Below are 21817 nucleotides of genomic sequence, written 5' to 3' on the forward strand. Positions count from 1 at the left end.
CACATTTACTCTTCCAGAGATTTGAAAAGGTCACAAAATGCTCAAAAAAAGGGGAATTTTCTCCATCTGAAGCAGAATATTGGTGATACGTCTTAGTGTTAAATAATGTTGTTAGTTTTGGACTTAGTGAAATGCAGGGTAACGGGTTGTCTTGCATCATTTCTCTTTAATATCAATAGAGCTGTTAACTATGGGGACTTGCATCTCCCCTTTCCTCTCAAAGAAGACAATGTAGAAGTATTAATGACTGAAGTACTGTGTTTAATGAATGAAATCTTTTACTGATCATTCCAGGATCAGGAAAAAAATGTTATACTGATCATGTGAGAGAATAAACTTCCACTTGCCCATTCAGATATCACAGATCCTACCCTGAATTTTTTCATTTGGCGATGGATTTCATTTTAGTCAACTGAAATCGTTTTACAGACTGATTGATAATGAAAAGGCTAAAAAAAAGTGAAGTTTTTTCTTCCAGGTAGCATGCAATATAACGTGCTTGTGTATGTAGCGCTTCAATTGAAAGAGGAAGTGCTGAAGTAAATATTTATTACTATTTCCTCATAGATTCGGATTTTCCCTGATGATGGGATACAACAGGTAGTATAAATGAGCCAGTTTAACAGTCAGGCCCGACACAACCTGAGCACTAAACTTCAGCATCACTGCGGGTCAAGGGAGTTTTAATAATAAACCTTGAACAAATTATGTGGGTAAGTAGAAATACAAAATAATGGATATCTTCATCTATAAAATGTATAATATAGTTTTTGCACTCTGCTTATTTTATTTATTTATCTCTTTATTTTGCAGTCTCCGCTGTTTTTTGGAATATTTGTCGTCTTGTTGTCGGAGAACATCGTGAAAGGAAAGAATCTGGGATGTTTCGGTGAATGTGAACATGGGTTCAGCAAGATTCACAACAAGCTACTTCAGTCTTTGCACCTGCACCGCGCGCACAGACACCAGCGTCTCCAGCCCGTCCGTCACGCAGAGAAATCCTGTGAAGATTTCGTTCGGTCTTCACCTGCGGAGCTCAAGGATCGCTCACTGTCCCCCTGGAGGATAAGGTAGATATAGCTCTCTAAATCACACATTTTGACAAAACCACAGAAATGCAAAAACCTCAGCAGCAAATGTACCCTGCAGCGTAATCAAATCATCCTTCCCATGATCTTAAACATTTGATTTAGTTGCATATATGTCATTTGATACTTTAATATAGACCTTCATAAACAGTTTAATATTGTATCGTCTTTTTTATTCGACTTCGCCATTTTCAGCTGCGTAGTTGCCTCATAAGTTGCCTACTATTTTTCTCTAATTTTCAAAACCTTTTATCATTTTTTTGCTTCAAAAGAAAGTATGTAATGTTGCAGTTAACCCCTGAGGCCGGCTATGTGTGTGTACATTTATTTGTACATTTATTTTAGAAAAAAATTAAAAGGAAAATGCCTGTTGAAAGCATTATGAGGCATGTTTAGTAGGCTAGTGTTTAAATAATAAAACAAGTGTGTAAATATGATGTTAAACCAGTTTCAGCTACATGAATAATGCATCTTTATCCCTTGTATTTTCAGAACAGTGGAAAATACAGACATGTACCCCTCCAAATATGAGGAGGCAGAGTGTCTGTGTGATGGATGCATCATTAACGGGGTTGAAAATAGGACCTACAACTCAGTGCCTGTGAAGCAAACTCGCTTATTCCTGAAGAAGGTTCCTTGCCCGTCTGACCCGAAGAAGTACTCCTTGGAGTATAAACTTGTGTCAGTGACTGTAGCCTGTACCTGTGCGGTTCCTCAGCAGTAAGAGAGGATAATACTATATAGACCAAAATTGTAGAGACAAGTCTCATGTACCATGTTGTGTTTGTTTTAAAATGCAATTTTTGATAAGGTACTTACATTGTTTGATATGCTTATATTTATAAGCTGAAGGTTGCATGTGTCACATGGTTTATTTTTTAAGCTTACAAACCAACATAAGCTTTCTTGAAAGGAAGTTGTATTTGTATTACTGTAAAACACTACTTTATTCAGACTTTATTTATTTATATAATAATAACTTATTTACTATTTATTTAACTGTTATGTGCATTATGCAAATATGTGAACTTTTGATCTTGCGCCTATCTGTCCTTATTTGAATCAGGTGTGAATTTGAGCTCTGTCAGTGACAGCAATGGTTAAGTTTGTTTCAGTGATAACGATAAAATGTATTCGTATGTTTTTTTTACTCAACTTTGCATTTTGTCCAGATGGTATTATGTTCATGTTGTGTAAAACAATAATAAAGTCTATGCTGATCTTTACTCATTCATTTGTCCTTCTCTGTAAATTCCTTTGTGGGTAAATTTCAAATGCACCTGAACGCGATATTTCACCACAGAATGAATGAATGAATAAATAATAACATTCTTCTGAATACTGTTTTGCAAAAAAATACTAATATAGCCTATTAGTTAAATTAAAGTGTTTATAAATTATGGTAGCATTTGTTTTAGTGCCTTTAAGCAGAAGTATAGGCTATAGTATAGTAACTAACCTACTTTGAGATTACTGAGATTTCCTGAAAATGTTAAATGTGGATGATAATTGTCATAAAAATGATTGTCAGTGTAATATATATATATATATATATATATATATATGGGGGGGGGGGCTTTTAATTTGTCAGACTTTGCATTTATTTTGAAATGCTTCTACCGTATACACGTTAAAGCAGTGCGACAAAGTATTTGTAGACAACACATTGCAGTGTGGATGAAAATGACAACTGCACTAATAAAGTCTCTCAGTATATTAACGAAACCTATTCGAGGTAAGAAAGAATATATGACAATCGTGGTAAAAAGTGTCAAAGCACAATTTTCTGTGTTGTTGGCTAAAGTCAATCAGTCTAGTCTGGCAGAAACATTACTCGCAGTCGCATGTTAAGAGAAAAAATATATATTATTAGCTGCTTTCTCATCCTTATGTTATTCCAAAAGTGTATGTTCTTTGGATGTCTTTCTTTACTAATTTTTAGGTAGGTAATTTACTCGGCTTACCGTTAAGTTTCAGTATATATATAGGCCTGTATTATATATTTTCAATATCTTAAAAATTGAATGTTGTCTGTCATTCTGCCCAACATCTAATATTCTGCTTCACGTAAGAAAGTCATGCATGTTTGTGTGATGTTTATGTTTTGCACATGTTTTAAATAGTGATTGCATGCAATGATGGACGCACACTCTTTTTTTAGAGGCTCAGTTGAGCCATGTTCAAAGCACACAAACAGCCCTTGTGTCGGCTCTCCAGAGGAACCTGTCAGAGCTTCAGGAGCACATGTCTGGGGGTGAAGACCTGGAGGAAGCCCGACAACTTCTGGAGGAGGTCAGAAAAGACATCACATGGGTGTGCAGTGATACGGATGACCTAACCTGGAGCTTTGTCCAGGAATGTCTTCTCTTATTGCTCTGCCTGGCATGTCACCTCAACCGCCTCCTGGAAGCCTTTCAACAGAATCCTACTGCACCAAATCCTGCGACCCCTGAAGCAGCTCCAGCGCTTCCTCCAGATGTTCTCAGTGTGGCCCAGCAAAAAACACTGGGCACTGTGCTGCAGTTTGTAGTCACACTGGGTCTGTGTCCATATTTATCTCCTGGTGTAGGGGTGGCCCTGGGGCTGCGCTCAGCTTTCGGGGCAGCAGTGGAGGGGGCAGTCCGACACGATGTGGCCCCTGCAGGGAACGGCGTTTACTTACCACCACTAATGTGCTGCTGGAGGTGTCTGCATTGTCATCGCTAGCGACACCTGTGTTTACACGCCATTTGGGTGACATCATGGCAGCTCTGTGTCAGTTAGCATATCGACCCCAGCGCCCTGAAGGAGATGGCATAAAGAGCAATAAGGTAAAGATACACAAATATTTTATCATTTTTTGACCACTTTATCCTATAGTCTCACTTTAGGTCCTGGGTTTCTAAAACCATGGAAAATCTGGATTTATCAGGGAATTATTCCAAGACCGGAACAGTAATGAAAAACGTTATGTAACAAAAATAATTTTAATAGTTTTAGTTAATCCTGAATTAGAAATGTATATCAATCAACAACTTATAGAACTTAAAAGCAAGTGGGCTGGTGATGGCGCAGTGGATAAGACACACCTTTGGTGTGAGAGACCCGGGTTCGAATCCACTGTGAGACACCAGTGTGTCCCTGAGCAAGACACTTAACCCCTAGTTGCTCCAGAGGCGTGCGACCTCTGACATATATAGCAATTGTAAGTCGCTTTGGATAAAAGCGTCAGCTAAATTAATAAATGTAAATGTAAGTTAGAAATGTTGACTTGGCAGCTAACTGAAATAAGTTTGTTAAAGTATTAAAATGACTAAAACAGAAAAATATAAATAGTAAAGTTAAATAGAAATATAAAAAACTAATAAAAATGACAAAAGCACATACCAAACTTAAACTAAACCAAAAATAAAATTAAACTAAAACTATTCTTTTTGTTAATTGAAATAAATATTAATATAAAAATACAAATATTAGATGAAAAACTGAAATGGAAATGAGAAATGCTGCGTTGGCAACTAATCAAATTAAAGAAGTTTTAAGTTGAAGTACTAAAATTATCAAAACTAAAACTGAAATAAATATAACTTAAGGCTAAAGAGAAAAAAATGCTAATAAAATGAGAAAAGCTCACAAAAACAAATTAAAATTAAAAGAAAAACTGCAAATATAGAAATGAAAGCTAATTCAAAATATAAATAAATATTATAGTATATAAATATTACTAAAATAACTTTTATATCTAAAATTATAAAAATATATTTTTAAAAAATCTTATGCTTTAAGAATGATAGGAAAACTCCATGGTATGATATCAAAATTCAAAAAGTAGGTTTGCAAATCCTGTAGGTTACTCTTTCATGTTTCATGTTGGCCGAAGCTAAATATTTAACCATTTCGGCCTTGTTTATCTTCCACAGGGGTTGACGGTAGAGGAGCGCAAGTCCTGCAAAGAAGCACTCCACAATCTTCTTGGGAAAGTGTATCAGCCAATTGTCATCAAAGAGCTGCTTGTTCTGCAAGGGGGTCCTAAACAGGTGTGTTTTGCCCACTATCTTTCTGTATTCTTTTCTGAGGTGTTAGTGTTTTTGTGACTTGATGGAGGCATGCCATGTGTGATCTGTGATTTGCTGTAGGCATCATCAGGTTCCAGAGGTGGAGGCAAGGCTCTAATACAAGCTCCTGCGTGGCTGAGGCGACTGTGCGGACAGTTGCTTTCTGACAGGTTAATGCAACCACAAGGTGTCCAGGCAGTGGTGAGGGCCATCCTAGAGGGGACCGGAGGTAAGGCTGGATTTAGCAAAGAGATCAGATGGCAAACATGTGAATTTGTCATTTCAACACCTGAAAAGGTTTATGATGGAATGGAATCAAGTTTACAAGACATTTTAGTAAAATTCAGGAATTTGCTATTATTCATTTAAATTATTAATAAGAGCATTATACCAGCCATTTATTTGGTTACTGACCTCAAAACTTGTTTCAACACTCATTCAGTGATGCCACCCAAATATAGTATATTTACTAAAAAAAATTGTTAAAAATTATATATATTTTTTTAAACATTTAAAATGTCTATAAATAAATTTTATTTACTTTTTTTAATCATTTATGACTTATATATGTGACCCTGGTCCACAAAACCAGTCATAAGGGTCAATTTTTCGAAATTGAGATTTATACATCATCTGAAAGCTTTCAATTTATATATGATTTGTTATGATAGGACAATATTTGGCCGAGATACATCTATTTGAAAATCTGGAATCTGAGGGTGCAAAAAAATCTAAATATTGAGAAAATCAAATTTAAAGTTGTCCAAATGAGGTTCTTATCAATGCATATTACTAATCAAAAATTAAGTTTTGATATATTTGCAGTAGGAAATTATCAAAATATCTTCATGGAACATGATCTTTACTTAATGTTCTAATGATTTTTGGCATAAAAGAAAGATCAATAATTTTGACCCATACAATGTATTTTTGGCTATTGCTACAAATAAACCCCAGCGACAAGACTGGTTTTGTGGTCCAGGGTTACACATAATTGGTAATTTATTTGTCCTTTACGCCTTATGCATGATTATAAATACATTTACAAATACATTGCCGTCAGTGTTCCTGCTCTGTTTTTTGTTGTCCACAAATTCTCATGAAATGCAATATCCTGGAACTGTGTCCTGTCTCTTCCAACAATTACCTCCAGGGTAGATGCCTGGGTTAGAATGGATAGAACTAAAAATAGGACTGATGAACTAAAAATAGGAGACATGGCAATGAGTGGGCAAGTGTGTTTTGCATATTCTGTAACCAGCACAGTGTCAGCAGATTCAGCCAAGTTATGGAATCATAATTTTTTTTGAATGGTGGTGGAAAACATGTATATTTTCATCCAGTACATGACTAAAAATTCCCAATGTGTTTCCAGTGGATTTATCATGTGATTTGATGTGGCATTCTTTTTTGCCTGTGTTTCACATTTCTGACCAGCAAGTGGCGACTCTGACTGGAAGAAATGTGATGCCGTGGCCAAGATCCTTGCCGCCTGTCCTCAGCAGTCCCTCTCTGCTGAGAGTTATTACAGTCAAGTGTGTCCACAGGTAAAGTAGTGTATTATTGCTATAATGGTGATTTAGAGTTTTGTTTGGTTTGCAAAACATAGTAATAGTCATATAATAACAATCTAAAATTCTATGCAGATTGTCTTAGATTGACTCTAATTATGGGATGTAATGTCACTGGATTTAGGTTCTGGAGCTTCTGCATTTCAAAGACAAGCTGACTGCACAGCAGTTCCAGAGAGTGGCCACCAGGGCGGCGCTCATCATGGTCCAAGATCGGCCTGAGTTTGCACTGCGATTCCTGCTCTTTCCTCTTCTCTCCCCCCTTCACCGCTGTGCAGAGGGAACTGGTTAGTATTTGTCTTAGGAGACTGGTTAAGCATTCTTTAGTGGCTGATTGATATAGGTTGTTATGCTCTGACTGAGTGATAAAGCTGCATCAATTTGCTAATGTTTGTCTCAATACACAGGCTTAAAATCATGTTAAGATGCAAAGCATGTAGTCTTTTGAGCACTATAAAATTAACTGATAAGCTTTTGCAGGAGATGACCTATCCCAGGATGCAGTGCAGGAGTGGGAGCTGACTCGCTGTATCGAGGATGTATATAAAGTAAGCAAAGCATTCTGTATTGTTTAAGCACCAAATCATCAATTATATTAAGTAAAAACAATGAAACTGCAATATCATTTACATAAGAGCGGTGTTTCATTCTGGTCAGATTTGTGTGGTGGGTAACAATCCATCAGAAGTGCTGCTGAAAGCTCTAGCAGATGTCATCTCAACACTGTTCAGTCTCTTTTGCTTCACCAAACAGAATGTCTCTCATTTACGGTCAGTGTGCATTCTGAATTTATGGCTGAAGTATTTATAAAACATTATATGTTTGGACTAAAAGTGTTTGTTCCTTATAGCACATCATGTCAGGAGATCCTGATATGGTTCCTGTCTCACTCAGAGCACTCGGTTGCTCTTTCACAGCTGAAACGTCTGTGTGGACTGCTGGGAGAAGTGAGTGGAGTCAGACACAGCTTTCAGTTCTCACCTGGCAGTGAAGGAGGGGCCAGACTTACAGTCAGAGAGCCTATCGGGTATTATTAACTGAGAACCCAATAATAATTATGTACTGTTTTGTGGAAAATCATAATATATGAGTCAGACTATATCGATTAGCTAGATGACTCTTTTGTCAACTCCAACATAAACAGAGAGCTTTGAAACAAACAATGCATGTTTTTACAGTGCTTATTGAAAATCTTCATACCCCTTAATTTTTTTCACATTTTGATGTTGTGTTATGTTAAACTGCTTTAAATTACTTTTTTCCTCCCACATAAATCTACACCCCACTCACCATAACGACAAAGCAAAAACCGGATTTATCACAACTTTGCAAATTTATTAAAAAGGAAACACTGAAAAAAATGACATTGCACAAGTCTTCATACCCTTAACTCAAAACTTAGTTAAAGCACTTTGGCAACAATTACAGCCTCAGGTCTTTTTGGGTATGATGCAACAAGCTTTGCACATCTGCATTTGTTTTTTTTGCCTTTCTTCTCTTTAGATCTTCTCAAGTTCTGTCAGGTTGGCTAGGGACCATCGGTGGACAGCCATCTATAGATTTCTCCAAAGATGTCTGATTGGCTCCAAGCCCCAGCTCTGGCTGGGCCACTCAAGTGCGTTCATAGAGTCGTCCCTAAGCCACTGCTGCATTGTCTTTGCTGTGTGTGTAGGGTGATTGTCATGTTGGAAGGTGAACTTTCAGCGCAGTCTGAGGCTCTGAGTGCTCTGGACCAGGTTTTCATTATGGATATCTCTGTATTTAGCTGCATTCAGCTTTCCGTCTTTTCTGATCACTTCCCCAGTCCCTGCGGCTGAAAAACACCCCCACTACATAATGCAGCCACCACCATGCTTCATCGTTGGGATGGTATTATGCAGGTGATAAGTGGTGCTTGGTCTCCCTCAGACATGAATAAGGAATTGAGGTTCATACCAGAGAATCTTTTTTTTTTTCATACTCTGAGAGTTTTTTTGGGTGTTTTTTTGTAAATTCCGATCAGAGTTTCATGTATCTTTACTGAGGAGAAGCTTGAGTTTGGCCACTTTGCCATCAAGTCCAGATTGGTGGAGTGTCGCAGTGATGTTTGTCCTTCTGTAAGTTTCTCCCATCTCCATATGAGATCATGGAGCTCAACCAGAGTGACCATCAGTGTCTTGATCACCTCTCTAACCAAGACCCTTCTCCTTCGATTGCTCAGTTTGGCCAGGAGGCTAGATCTAGGAAGAGTCCTGATTGTTTCAAACTTCATCCATTAAGGATTATGGAGGCCAAATGCTCCTGTGAACCTTCAACACAGCAGAATTTTTTTGTAGTCTTCCCCAGATCTGTCTCAACACTATCCAGTCTCTCAGCTCTGCAGGCCATTCCTTTGACTTCAGGGCTTAGTTTTTGCTCTTTTGCTCATTTCAGCTGTTAAACTTTGTATAGACAGGTGTGTGTGCCTTTCCAAATCATGTCCAATCAACTGAATTTGCCACAATTTAACTCCAGTCGGAGTATAGAAACATCTCAAAGACGATCCAGTGACACTGGAATGCTCCTGATCTAAATTTCAAAAGTGTCAAAGCACAAAAGACTTGTGCAATGTCATTTTTTTCAGTGTTTCCTTTTTAATAAATTTGCAAAGTTATGATAAATCCAGTGTTTGTGTTGTCATTATGGTGAGTGGGGTGTAGATTTATGTGGGGAAAAAAAGTAATTTAAAGCAGTTTAAGATAAGAACGCAACATAACAAAATGTGAAAAAATGAAGGGGTATGAAGGCTTTCTATAGGCACTGTAAATGCTTAGTGATGAATTTGGATTTCATTAACGTTGTGTGCATCTTATTTGCTTTCATTAAATTAAGCATGAATTATAGTATATCAGTATAATATCAATCATCAACTACCCTGATTTACTGTTTCCAAAATGTGGGGTTAGCAAGTTATTTTTAAAACTTCTATAATATGCATAATTCTTTCATGCACCAAATCAGCATATTAGAATGTTTTCTGAAGGAATTTGTGACACTGAAGACTGGAGTACTGGCCGTTGAAAATTCATCTTTGCCATCACAGAAATAAATCATATTTTAAAATATATTAAAATAGAAAACAGTGATTTTTAAAATGTAAAAATATTTCACAAAATTTGATTGTATTTTGGATTAAATAAATGCTACCTTGATGAGCATAAGAAATGCTTTGCTACATACACTGCCAATTAAAGCTATAAAATCATTATCATTACCTGTCTCTCTTTCTGTGCGTTTTGGCAGTGATGAAGATGACACCCTGTACGAGAAGGTCTCTGGTGAGCAGTGGAGAGTGCAGTGTCTGGTGCAGTTATTTGGGGAGATGATGGACAGTGACCTGCCTGGAGAGTTTTTTCTACTGCTGCTGCAGGTGCTGACCCCCTGGTTTCCAATGTAGCTCAACATTTGTAACTGCTGCTCCAAACTATCACACATTAGATAAGCTAAAGCTGTTTTTTTACGAGACTAAAGCAAAAATTGGAGCCTCAAGAATGCCTCAAAATGTAGACATTTAAATGAATTATTATCTGCTTACTTAAAGATTTGGAAATGTCCTTTTCTGAATTCTCTAAATAAACTGACTTTTGTGGATGCTGTGAAAGTGGTTTGAATGTGAAAGTGTATGCTGAGATCACCAGATTTTTTTTTAGCATGCTACACTGTGGTGAAACCTCACTCAACATCTGATATGTCTGTTTCATGCTGTTTCCAGGATTTAACGGCTGTGGCTGCTGAGCAGGAGGAGGTTGAGCAGGAAGTGGACACCTCATCTATAACCCTGCTGGAGTTAGAGCAGCACCTGCTGGGGCGTGTGAGTGGACATGGACAGAGACTGGCTCTGCTGCAGGTGTTGGCCATCATGTGTGAGGGTCTTCCATATACACAGCTGCTCCGCAAGCCCACTCAGGTGTGATATAGAAGAGATCGTGCAAACAATGTTATTTAAGCATATGAAAATGTTCCCTCGCTTCTCTTCCTTAAATCTTTTAAGCTGTTTTATCATTTTGTATTTTCTGCTCTTATTCGACTGAGGTTTTAATAGGGGAAACATGGGTCATCTAAAAATAGAGCACATCTCCTGGCCAGATCTGTTCCACTTAACTCACAACAATGAATATCTTCTCTCTGAGGGTTATTTAGGACATGAGTATGAGACTTTCTTGGCATAGTTTTGCTATTTCATAAGTTGTTACTTTATGTAGTGATACTAAGAGAAGGTGTGACATTTATATGCCAGCAATACATTCCTCTTTCTGTATACAGGTGGTTGGGTTCATAGTATCCATGCTGCAGAGGGCATGTGTTAGTCTGGAGTGTGGCACTGACAGCCCAGTGGAGAGTCAGACCCTCAGTATGGGAATGGGGCTTGTGGCCACTCTACTTTCTGGAGCTGCTGAGGTAGTGCATTATTATACATTTTGCTGCTGTCCTTTGCTTACTCTATCGTGAGAATTTTTGGAGAGCTGACATCTTTCAGTTTAATCCTGCATTTAGTCCAAAAGTGTTGCATGCTAAACTATTTTTAACAAAAATGTTCTATTTTTGTGTAGCTATTACATATGTAATTTTTATGACTGCATATTAATTGAGTAATTACATTTGAAAAATTTGAAAATGTGTTTGTCGCACCTCAGTATTTTTTAAAAAGAACTGCATAAAATTCGAAAGGTAATTCAAATGGTGAGAAATGTAAAAGAAACACCATACTACTCTATACTAGTAATTATATACTAATGTAGTTAATTTGGTGTGATTATTTAAAAAATGCAAAAAGGCAAAATAATAAATTCATTAAAAATATAATAATAATAATAATGTTGTTGAATAATATTAATTTGGAGAATTTCCTAGCAATATTGATGTCATTATTAGTAATGAATTAATCAGCATATTATTAAATTAATATGGTTTAAAAATTACAATAAATTGACAGTCCAAATTTATTTGCAAATTTCAAACTAAAATCTTGAAAAAATGGACCCTCTAACACCAGCATTTTCTATTCCTTTTCCTATTCTATCTACTGGTTTTCTTTTATATTTATTAAAATAATAATTATAATAATAATTAATAAAAAAAAACCTTGCTGCGTGTACTGCGTTAAACTAACCAAGACTTGTCTTAGCACTTACATATTATTGCTCTTTTGTTGGTTTTGATTACTTCTATTGTCCTCATTTGTAAGTCGCTTTGGATAAAAGCATCTGCTAAATGACTAAATGTAAATGATGTTGGAAAAAACTGTTTGTGGACCTTTTATGTATTATTTATTACCAAATTGTACCTGTGTATATCTTCTTTCAGCTCACTGCAGATGATTATTTGTCAATGGGTGAACTGTTGCCCCACCTTGAGCAGATTTCCCAGCAGCACCCAGAGGCAGTCATCCAGGAGCTGGCGTCTGATCTGAGAGCCACTATTGCCACACATGGGGCTTATCGCCCTAAAAATGTCCCCAAAACAGCCACCCAGCCCAGCACTGCCCACAGTCCTGCTCAACCTGCGGGCCACAGTTCAAACTCCCTCCCAGCTTGTACACAGTCATCTAGAGTTCCTTCCATACAACAGGACCCCTTACAACCAGTCTCGCATCCCAAACATACAACAAACTCTGGTGTAACACCTAAAGTTAATGACATTCAGACAACTGGAGGAATACCCAATTATGGTATTTCTGAACCCTCATCCAGTAAAGCTTTCTCTGAGTGCCTGCTGGAGGCCTTTGACCCAGATGTGCCCACTCGAGCTGTAGCTCTGCGTTCACTGACCCACTCTGTTAGAAATGGAGACAAAGAGGCAATGCAGAACAAGGACAAACTACTAACAGTAAGTGAGACAGTGTTTGTATATGTATGTATGCATGTATGTATGTATGTGTGTGTATATATATATATATATATATATATATATATATATATATATATATATATATATATATATATATATATATATATATATATATAACATTACACATTTTGTTCACATTTTATATTACACATATATTCACATTTTGCTGTGACCACACTTCTATAAATATATAAAATGTATTTATTACTGTGTACCATTTCCAATTCATCTATTACCGTTTATTCTAAATGGCTGGTGAATTTTCTTTGCATTTAGTTTATAAAAAAGTGTTTTTTTGGGGTAATTTTGAGTTCTAGAGTTGCACTTTGATGCCAGTGATCATTATAGTATCTGATAAACACTTATTCTCCCAGTATGCATTATTCTCTCTGATGCTAAAAGCCAGGTGTCACGTACACATCTCTCCTGGGGTATGCATAGACTTTTCCCTGGGTGACACTGTTTATATGGGCCAGTGATTTTCAATGTTCCTCATTCTCCAGTGTGCTGTTTCTGGGTGGGTGAGGGTCTAGAACATGTTTTATAAATGAGGTGGGATGTTTGGTGTGTAAAACCTCTTGCTTGAGGGTGCCTGAAGAGTCCCATGGGATCTAGTTTTGATGAGTGGCTTTGCAGTGTCTCATCTAATATTCTCTGTAATAAGAGCCTCTTCTGTGTCCATCCCTTCATAAATACAAGCAATTCACACATAAGCACGGACACAAGCGTCACAACGGTGACAACACCCAGTAATCCAGTAATATATGTGTACCTCTGGGAAGTTTCCGCCAAGCTTCCTTCCCTTTTGATACGTTCATTATGTTTTGGATATTTATTTGAGAACACATTTTGGTTATTCTTTAATTCTCTCTCAAGTCATACCACTTTACCTCATGTGAACTCATTTAAATCTCTTAAATCCTCAGGCCATAGACATGTTTTAATTTGCATTACTGTAAACGTGCTGAGAGCCGAGCTAATGGCTCCTTGAAAAACTGTCAGCGATAATTAGACGAAGGAATTAATTAACTCTGCCCTAATTCTTTGCTCAGCTTTCACTGAATTATTTCAATGTGTTGCAGCTCTTTCTGGAAAACCTGGAACATGAAGACTCCTTTGTGTATCTGTCTGCCATTCAAGGTAGTTCATTCATTAGTTTAAGAAAGAAATCAACCTGAATTTCTTAGAAATACAACAAAATATCACACTTTTTTTACATGACTATTAATGTTTTTTAGTAATGAATATCAAAATTTGATTTATTTGTAGCTGTGATGGTACATAATAGAACAGCTTGGTTTTTACTGGTTGAATGACTTTGTAAATGGAGGCGTAAAGCACAGACATTACATTTACCTGATTTACTTTGCCAGCAGAACTCACTGTCAGCTTTACCTCGGCACGTTATAATGTGTGTTCAGCTCCCACGTTACTCGTTCACTTGTTAAATGACCAGACTTTTGCTTTGCCATAATAAATAGATAAAGCATCCATTTCCTGAGCTCATCAATGTAGTCATTATGGTAGTTCTTATGTCTTCAGTTAAATCTGAATAGAATTTAATATATACTAAATCACTAATAATGATTAATTTTTATATATATATATATATATATATATATATATATATATATATATATATATATATACTACCATTCAAAAGTTTTGAGGTCAGTAAGAGTTTATTTATTTTTTTGGATAGACATTAAATTGATCAAAATTGACAATAAAACGTTTACGTTGTTACAAAACATTCTATCTCAAATAAATGTGGTTCTTTTGAAGTTTCTGTTCATTAAAGAATCCTGAAAAAATGCATCATGGTTTACACGAATATATTAAGAAGAATATGTTTTTAACATTGATAATAAAAATAAATGTTTCTTGAGCAGCAAATCAGCATATTATAATGATTTCTGAAGGATCATGTGACACTGAAGTAATGGCTGCTGACTTTATCTTTGCTATCACAGGAATAAATTATATTATATATATAATTGTAATAATATTTCATAATATTGCTGTTTTTGCTGTGCTGTGATTAGTTAAATGCAGCCTTGGTGAACATAAGAGACATCTTTTAAAAATATAAAAAATTCTTCCCCAGACTTTTGAGCAATAGTGTATATTGATCAGCAGTTGTGGAGGATTTTCTTTGTATATGTGTCTTTCTCAGAAATTACTGGATCAATCTCTGGTTATTTTAACAGTCTTGAGATTTACATGAACATTGTTTCTGGGCCAGCAAACAGATTTAGAGTGATCTATTTTGGGTTGATTAGCTAAACCAGCTCTATTTGGAACCAATATGATAGCACCTCTTGTCCATAAATAGTCATACTGGACCATCTCGACCCTTTTTAGCCCTATTGAGGAATAGCTGAGTTAAGGTTTTAATGCTCTGGCAGGCAGCCTGTTGTGGTTTTTATTCATCCAGTCTTAAAGAAAATCTGTCAGACGTTCAGTCTTTTTTTCTAAGCTGTTGTTTCTTTTTTCTGTTTCAGGGTTGGCAGTGTTGGCTGACTCTTTTCCTGAACAGATTCTGCAGAGACTGCTGGGAGAGTATCAGACCGGGGCGACTATCGGTTCCCCCAAAAGGGAGCGCTCCCTAGAGACACGCCTCAAAGTGGGCGAGGTTTTAATGAGAGCCAGCAGGGCCATGGGTGAGCACAGTCACTGTCTGTCTGTAGTCTTTCTTTCTTTCTGTATTTCTTTCAAAAAACTTTCTTTTAATAAACATGCTCCATTTCAGGACCTGTTTGTCAGATCTGGGCAGTGCTGTATCCTCAACACAAGTGTGTGGTTATTCATTGTGTCTCAAGATCATTCAGTCTGGGTCTGAGACATGTCGTCTTGGCCCGACTCCTTAACGCTAACAGACCAAGCTCTGAAAAAGCCCAACAGCTGCTACAGTCCACTGAAACCGCACAATGAGTCTCACAGCTCTCTGTCACATTCATAGTGCCTTCACACACAGCAGGGGGCATCACACACTTCACCCGCACACTTGAGCTCAATTTACATTTTCAACCCATGAGTATTATCTAATGGGACACTGATTTCAATACCAAAATCCTTGTTTTTGTAATAACTAAATATCTAACCACAACGTACTGTTTCAAAATGTACACATCCAGTCCGTAATTTTAAAAATCCTTTTCCTGCAGAAGTGTACCTCTGGTTTCTAATTGAACCTGTCACTTAATAAGGGGCTTGGACAGATGGCCACAGTTAACAAGAAGCACAGGATCAAAGAAGTGTAGGGTACACTTTTTCTTGCCTCTTTCTTTTGCCTCCCCTCAGACACACTTTTTTTTTTTCTCGTAGATCTAGCCCACAATAGCCATTAAAGCTCTTTTGATCTGTTTAGAGGAGTGGTCAGCTGAAGAAGTGGACATTCATGTCTGAATAGGTCCTGGCACATGGGTACTGGAAGGTTTTGTAGAGTTTGAATGATATCTAAAACAGAGCCAGAGAAATCAGCTGTGGGTAGCAAGACCCTCTGGACCCACTTGGAAGCTATTTTAATTGTTTTTGTCTTATTTTATTCTTATTAATTTCGTATAAAGAATGCTAATTCCTCTTACACTAATACCTATTAGTGTGAGGAGTTTTTTTTTTTTATCTGAGTCCTTTTCATATAAGCCAAAAACTCCCACTTTAGTGACTTTGCTCATGCTGTAGGAACGTGCTTTGGACTTTCTCAGACTTTCACACCGAGATGGAGAGATTGGAAGAGGAGTGGCGACTTCAGCTTTGTGTTTGTGTTTGATGTGTGTTCAGACTGGAGCTCTCATCCAGTGCACTGTATATGTGGTATTAGAAATAATTTGTTTATTTTTTATTATTTAAAGACTGAATGTCTTTATTTATCTGTACAAAAAAAAAAATCTTATCATTAATCTTTTAGGTGATCTTGCTGCACACTACGGCCGCCCTCTGATTGGTGTGTTTCTGAGCGGCACACGAGACGAGGACAGTAGTGTGCGTGCCAGCAGCCTCTCTAATTTGGGTGAACTCTGTCAACTTCTCAACTTTTCCCTCGGACCACTGGCGCAAGAGGTAGTACCACTCTAGAATTCAAAACCTAATAGTCAAGACAACCAGTCAAGCTGATGAAAAGCTTATTCTGTGTGTCATTTAGTCTGTAATTAGTTCTTTTTAAGCAGACCCCCAAGGCTGCTTCTAGTCTGATGTCATCATTCTCTTTACTCTGCACAGCTGTGTGTGTGTACACTTGTACATCTCTCTACACATGATTACCACGTCTAGTGCTGAGATCAGGATTTCTGCTAGTGCAGCTGGGTGTGAGATGGATGAACCTGAACTGCATCAATTTCACTGATTTGCTCTTTAAAATCAATTTCTTGACTACAAATCTTAATGTAGCAATCGATTATGCATGCTCTAATGTAAAATGTAAATGAAAATGTCCCATTTTAAGAATCTTTACGATTCAAAATTATCACATTTTTAGAATATTATTTTTAGAATTTGCAATTTTAAACTGAAAGCGATGACAATATTTGCATACTTGATTGTTTTTTTCTTTAATTCATTTGCATTCTAAATTGATTAGATTTTTTTTTTTTATATATATATATTTTTAAAGCCACCTGTAAAAGTGGCACAGAATGTTGATTATGCATTGTTGATTCTTACACAGCCAAAAGAAAATGGGAAAAAAATAATGCTTTTCGCTCGTTCTTAAAGGGATAGTTCACCCCAAAATTAAAAGTCATTAATTACTCACCCTCATGTCGTTCTAAACCCGTAAGACCTATGTTCATCTTTGGAACACAAATTAAGATATTTTTGATGAAATCCGAAAGCTTTCTAACTCTGGATATACAGCAACAAACTAAAACATTCAAGGCCCAGAAAGGTAGTAAGGACATCATTAAATAGTCTGTGACATCAGTGGTTCAACCTTAATTATATGAAGCTACAAGAATACATTTTGTGTGCAAATGAAACAAAAAGCTCTCGGATTTCATCAAAAAATATCTTAATTTGTATTCTGAAGATAAACGAAGGTCTTATGGGTTTGGAATGACACGAGGGCGAGTAATTAAGAATTTTTTCCTTTTTGGGTGAACTATCCCTTTAAAATCCCAAGATTGTTCTTTTAACTCTTTTCAGTGGCAGATGCAAATGTGTTTGTACAGCATTTGGACAGTTCATGATTCAAATGACTCTTGTGAGCTGGTTAATTTGTTGATTTTTTTTTCATTTGCAAGTGAAATGGACATGAATAAATGAAATATACCCAAATAGATCAGAATTTAATCCAATCAATTTGAGAACTTGTGAATCAGAATCAAATTCATCTGTATAGATACCCAGCCCTAATGTACCATGTAAATATTTTTATGCAGTAAATCATAAAAGCTTATCTGAGACTTTTAGTATTATACTTTTGCTGCCTTGCCAGCATTGATATTTCCTTCAGGAAATGCAGATCTAGTATTCTTTAAAAATTGTGCCAATGTGTGACTGCTTTGCACAGTTGGAAAGTAGTTTGTTTATTTTTATTCAGTGCTTGTACATACAGTTGTTGAGAAAATCTACTGTAAGCGGCTGAGCTGCAGCAGTGGTCTAGAGATCTTCATGAATAAGCATCTCTGTCAGTGTGACTAACTGGGCTGCTTATTCATGAAAGAGCCCGTCTGCAACAGGCTGTTCTCCACCGTCTTGACGATTAGCCTTCTGCAAACCCGTGTGCATGTGTTTAGACATCAATCGACCCTCTGCATTGACATTAAGATCAACTAGTGCAGCATTGCAGATCTTTGCGGCCTGTGTACGTCCTTTGTATTTGACCTCTGTTTGTGTGCTGGTTCCTGCAGCTGAGCACGTGTCTCACCGCCCTGATAAAGACGGACAAAGAAGCAGAGGTTCGAAGAGCTGCGGTCCACGTCATTGCTCTTGTTCTTAGGGGCCTTAGTGATAAAACCACTCAGGTGAGTGAGTTAATCATGAAACTTGTGATTGTGCAGTTGCTTGTATTAAAGGAGTATAAAAGGCTTTTTGTATGCATTTATTTTTTTTAAGTAAAATTAATTAGTATTTTTATTTAATCTGAAAAGTAAAATAGAATAATTTCATGTTCTTTTTGGTGAGACTACTATTTGATCATTACATCACGTCTCTCCTGGTATCATCGCATGTGTCATGATCCTTCAGAAATCATTTTGATATGCTGATTTGATTCTCAAGAAATATTTCTTTTTGTTATGAACATTGAAAAAAGTTGGAAGGTAGTGTAACTTTACTCATGCTAATTACACCTGTGTAATTATGTAATTTTATGGGTAAAATGTTCTGTATGATTGCTTTTATTTTTATTTTTTTTATTATTATTTCTAAATTAAATAAAACAAAAGATCAATTTTTCTGGTATTCAATAACATGCCACAAATACCATTTGCAGCCTGTTTTTAACTTGGAATAGTCTTTTAAAGGTGTAAAATCCCATCTCTGAGTTCAAATTATTAATGTGCAAAGACATCCACTTTTTTCTGAATAATTCTGAAAACCGAAAGACATTCCCTGAGTTTACAGAATATGTCTTGTTTGTGAGGTTATAGAGTAGGTTGTTAGGTCTCCCGATCTGGTGTCATCAGATCAACACGTGTTTAGTGGGAGGAATTCTTCCAGCATCTGGACTGATGAACAGCAGCTGTAACTTTCTGCTCTCTTATTTAGAAGTCACCTGCTGTGTAAGACAACCAATGCTCTGTCTAGTAATCACTATCAGCAGACACCCTTGTTCCCATGGCCCTGATCACTTTCCCATAGATGGCTTTCATTTTGGATAATAGCTCCTACAGGTCATTTGGTACACGATGAGTAAAATTAATACATCTAAACCATAGGATTTTTTTTTATTTTTCTCAGAAGAAAAGGTTGTCCTTGGTCATACAAAAGTGTGTTGTTGCCAAGACGTAATTGAAAAGTATTGATGTCCATAAAATGAACTGTTCAGGATGAGGTAATACATTTGAACTTTTAGGGTTAGGAGTTTGCTTTGAACCCTTTATAAAGTATTATGTATCACAAGTTTAGAGTTACAGCTGTAACTGTATTAACCAATCAGAGCTGTGTAACAGCTTACTTGGATGCAAGAACATTGAGTCTCTGATCCATTGGACTATTACGTTTAGCCTGTTGTAAAATCATATGAATTACACCACTGACTGATTTAAACAATTCATTGATCATTTTTTTAATGTTGTCAGCAGACTTGGCAGTCAATTGCCATTCAAGCTTTACAGACTACAGTTCTGTTCTACCATAATGCAGTGTGATAATCATATTTCAGTTAACTTATTTAAATATATTTTGTGTAATGTAATGGGGTATGAATCAGAAGAATGCCATAGGAGATATAAAAGGGAGATCTTTGATACAGCTTATGTTAACCATAATTTTCCTCTAATGGAATTATTTTCAACCTTGATGATGTCTTGGGATTTCATCCTAGTTGTCAGATTTGTCCAGGTTTATTATTGTTAGAGAAAATTTAAAACTAACCCCAAATGAACCCAAATAAATTTAAATAAATAATAATTAAACAGTTACTTTTAATAATTACATTATAACAAAATAAAAATATAATACAAATACAATTCAATTCAGAAAATATATTTGTATTTTTCAAATTGTGTTTTATACAAAAATATTTTTGTAATAATAATATTCCTCTAGATAAGATTTTTATTGAATTTTGTAGGTAGGTTGACACACAATGTGTCAGGCTGCTAAATCTTCATCTACTTTATCCTTTTACTTCTTGACTTTGCAACGCATGGAGGTTTTTTTGGGGGGGGGGGGGTTGTCCACATAAAACGCATCTTAAACTCCCACTATAAACACACATGAACTGATCCCAGTGACCTCAGAGCCGACTGAACTGGTCACTGCTGCTGCAAATGACCCCCTGATTTACAGCTCCAGTGTCCACCCTAGTTAGTACTCTCAGTCTTGAAATATTTGCACATGCACTTTATAGGATAGATTTTACCAGACAGGCTCAGACGGTGCTGTCCCTTGCATGCACCTTGGCATTGGCCCGGGCGTAAAGTCATATCTGTCATCACCGTCTGTTGGGTTTCCCAGGATACAGCTTCACAAAGGTCCTTCTGGTATGAGGAATGGTTGTTACTTGGTACAGCTGTTGCAGTAAGTAATGAGATGGCTCGTCCAGGTAAACCATAAGTCACAACGCCTGGTGTACTTTTAGTGTGAAGTTAAAACGGCTGACTGCTCACAAAAGCACTCTCCTGCTGGGAAGAATAAGGTCAAGAAACCATCTGCCTCATGAGACGCATACTGTACTCATTATTTTCTCTTCCTTGTTTGTTCTTTTTCTCACATTGAGTTGTACATTAAAACATCTGCTTAATAAGTGTTTTTCTCTCCCCTTCTGCTTTTTCAGGTTCTTGGGGATGTTTTATTGGAGCTGTATCGGGCTCTGAAGAGGGTGGTGTGGTCGGATCCAGATGAGGTGGCCGTACTCCACGCTCAACTTGCTCTGGAGGAGCTGGATGATGTCATGAGGAGGTTCATCTTCCCTCAGCAGAAACTTGAAAAAAAGATTGTGGTACTTCCTTGAAAGTGCTCCAGGACTTACAGGATTTTGTCTTGGATTTCCACCATCCATTAAATTGATACTTGTATTAATTGAAAGATTTATACATTTCAGGGTTTTTCTTTCTTATAAAAATTTTTCACAGCTATATTTTCATTCTCAAGCCAAAGAAAAAAACCTGTCTTAGCATTGATTAACTAGCATTGTGGCTTTTGTTATCTGGTACACTGAGGTTAGAGGGCAACACAGGCTATATATCTGTGTAAAGAGCTCTGCGGTAGCTGGTTTCCCCTCTATTCTGCACCCGTGATAAAATGCCTGTTTGCTTTTTATCGAATGTTTGTGGAACATATAAAGACGGCTAGGTCATGACCTCATTGTAAGATACGACAGGGCGATTAGTCATTCTCCTAAATTTTCCCCCTCTGCACAATACTGAAACTTTCCATTCATGTTAACCGTCTCTATGGCTGCCTGACCTCTTGGTTCTTCACCAAAACAGAGCTGGTTAAATATCATGTAAAAACAAATTTTAGCATTTATGTGAACTCAAAATGTTAGTTTGGTCATGAGGTGCTTCTGGAATAAAATAAGTGCTTTTCCAAATATTGTCTAATGTGTTAATGTTATTTTGTCGTTAACCGTTTCTTTTTCCCTTTACTAGGA

General features: G+C 36.7%; 2 protein-coding genes across 2 annotated transcripts; both read left to right on the forward strand.

Annotated features, from left to right (window-relative positions):
- Positions 1-634: 634 nt before the first annotated feature.
- Positions 635-2317, forward strand: LOC306842515 (interleukin-17C-like). The gene is made up of 3 exons (XM_079373436.1): positions 635-713; positions 814-1070; positions 1581-2317. The coding sequence occupies exons 1-3, from the start codon at positions 708-710 to the stop codon at positions 1810-1812; spliced, it is 495 nt and encodes a 164-aa protein (XP_079229562.1). The 5' UTR covers positions 635-707; the 3' UTR covers positions 1813-2317.
- Positions 2318-2771: 454 nt separating this feature from the next.
- Positions 2772-21754, forward strand: LOC306888135 (transport and Golgi organization protein 6 homolog; the record flags this gene model as incomplete). The annotated part of the gene is given in 19 exon segments (XM_079446289.1): positions 2772-2823; positions 3250-3729; positions 3732-3898; positions 4988-5104; positions 5204-5351; positions 6560-6669; positions 6818-6980; positions 7174-7241; positions 7351-7463; positions 7544-7720; positions 9955-10081; positions 10424-10618; positions 10975-11109; positions 12016-12537; positions 13641-13698; positions 15063-15221; positions 16469-16620; positions 18408-18521; positions 20999-21754. Coding segments are annotated over 19 exon segments (3234 nt in total). The 3' UTR covers positions 21176-21754.
- Between the last annotated feature and the right edge of the window lie 63 nt (positions 21755-21817).

The sequence above is a fragment of the Barbus barbus genome (assembly GCF_936440315.1).
Source record: "Barbus barbus genome assembly, chromosome: 22".
Lineage (NCBI taxonomy): Eukaryota > Metazoa > Chordata > Actinopteri > Cypriniformes > Cyprinidae > Barbus > Barbus barbus.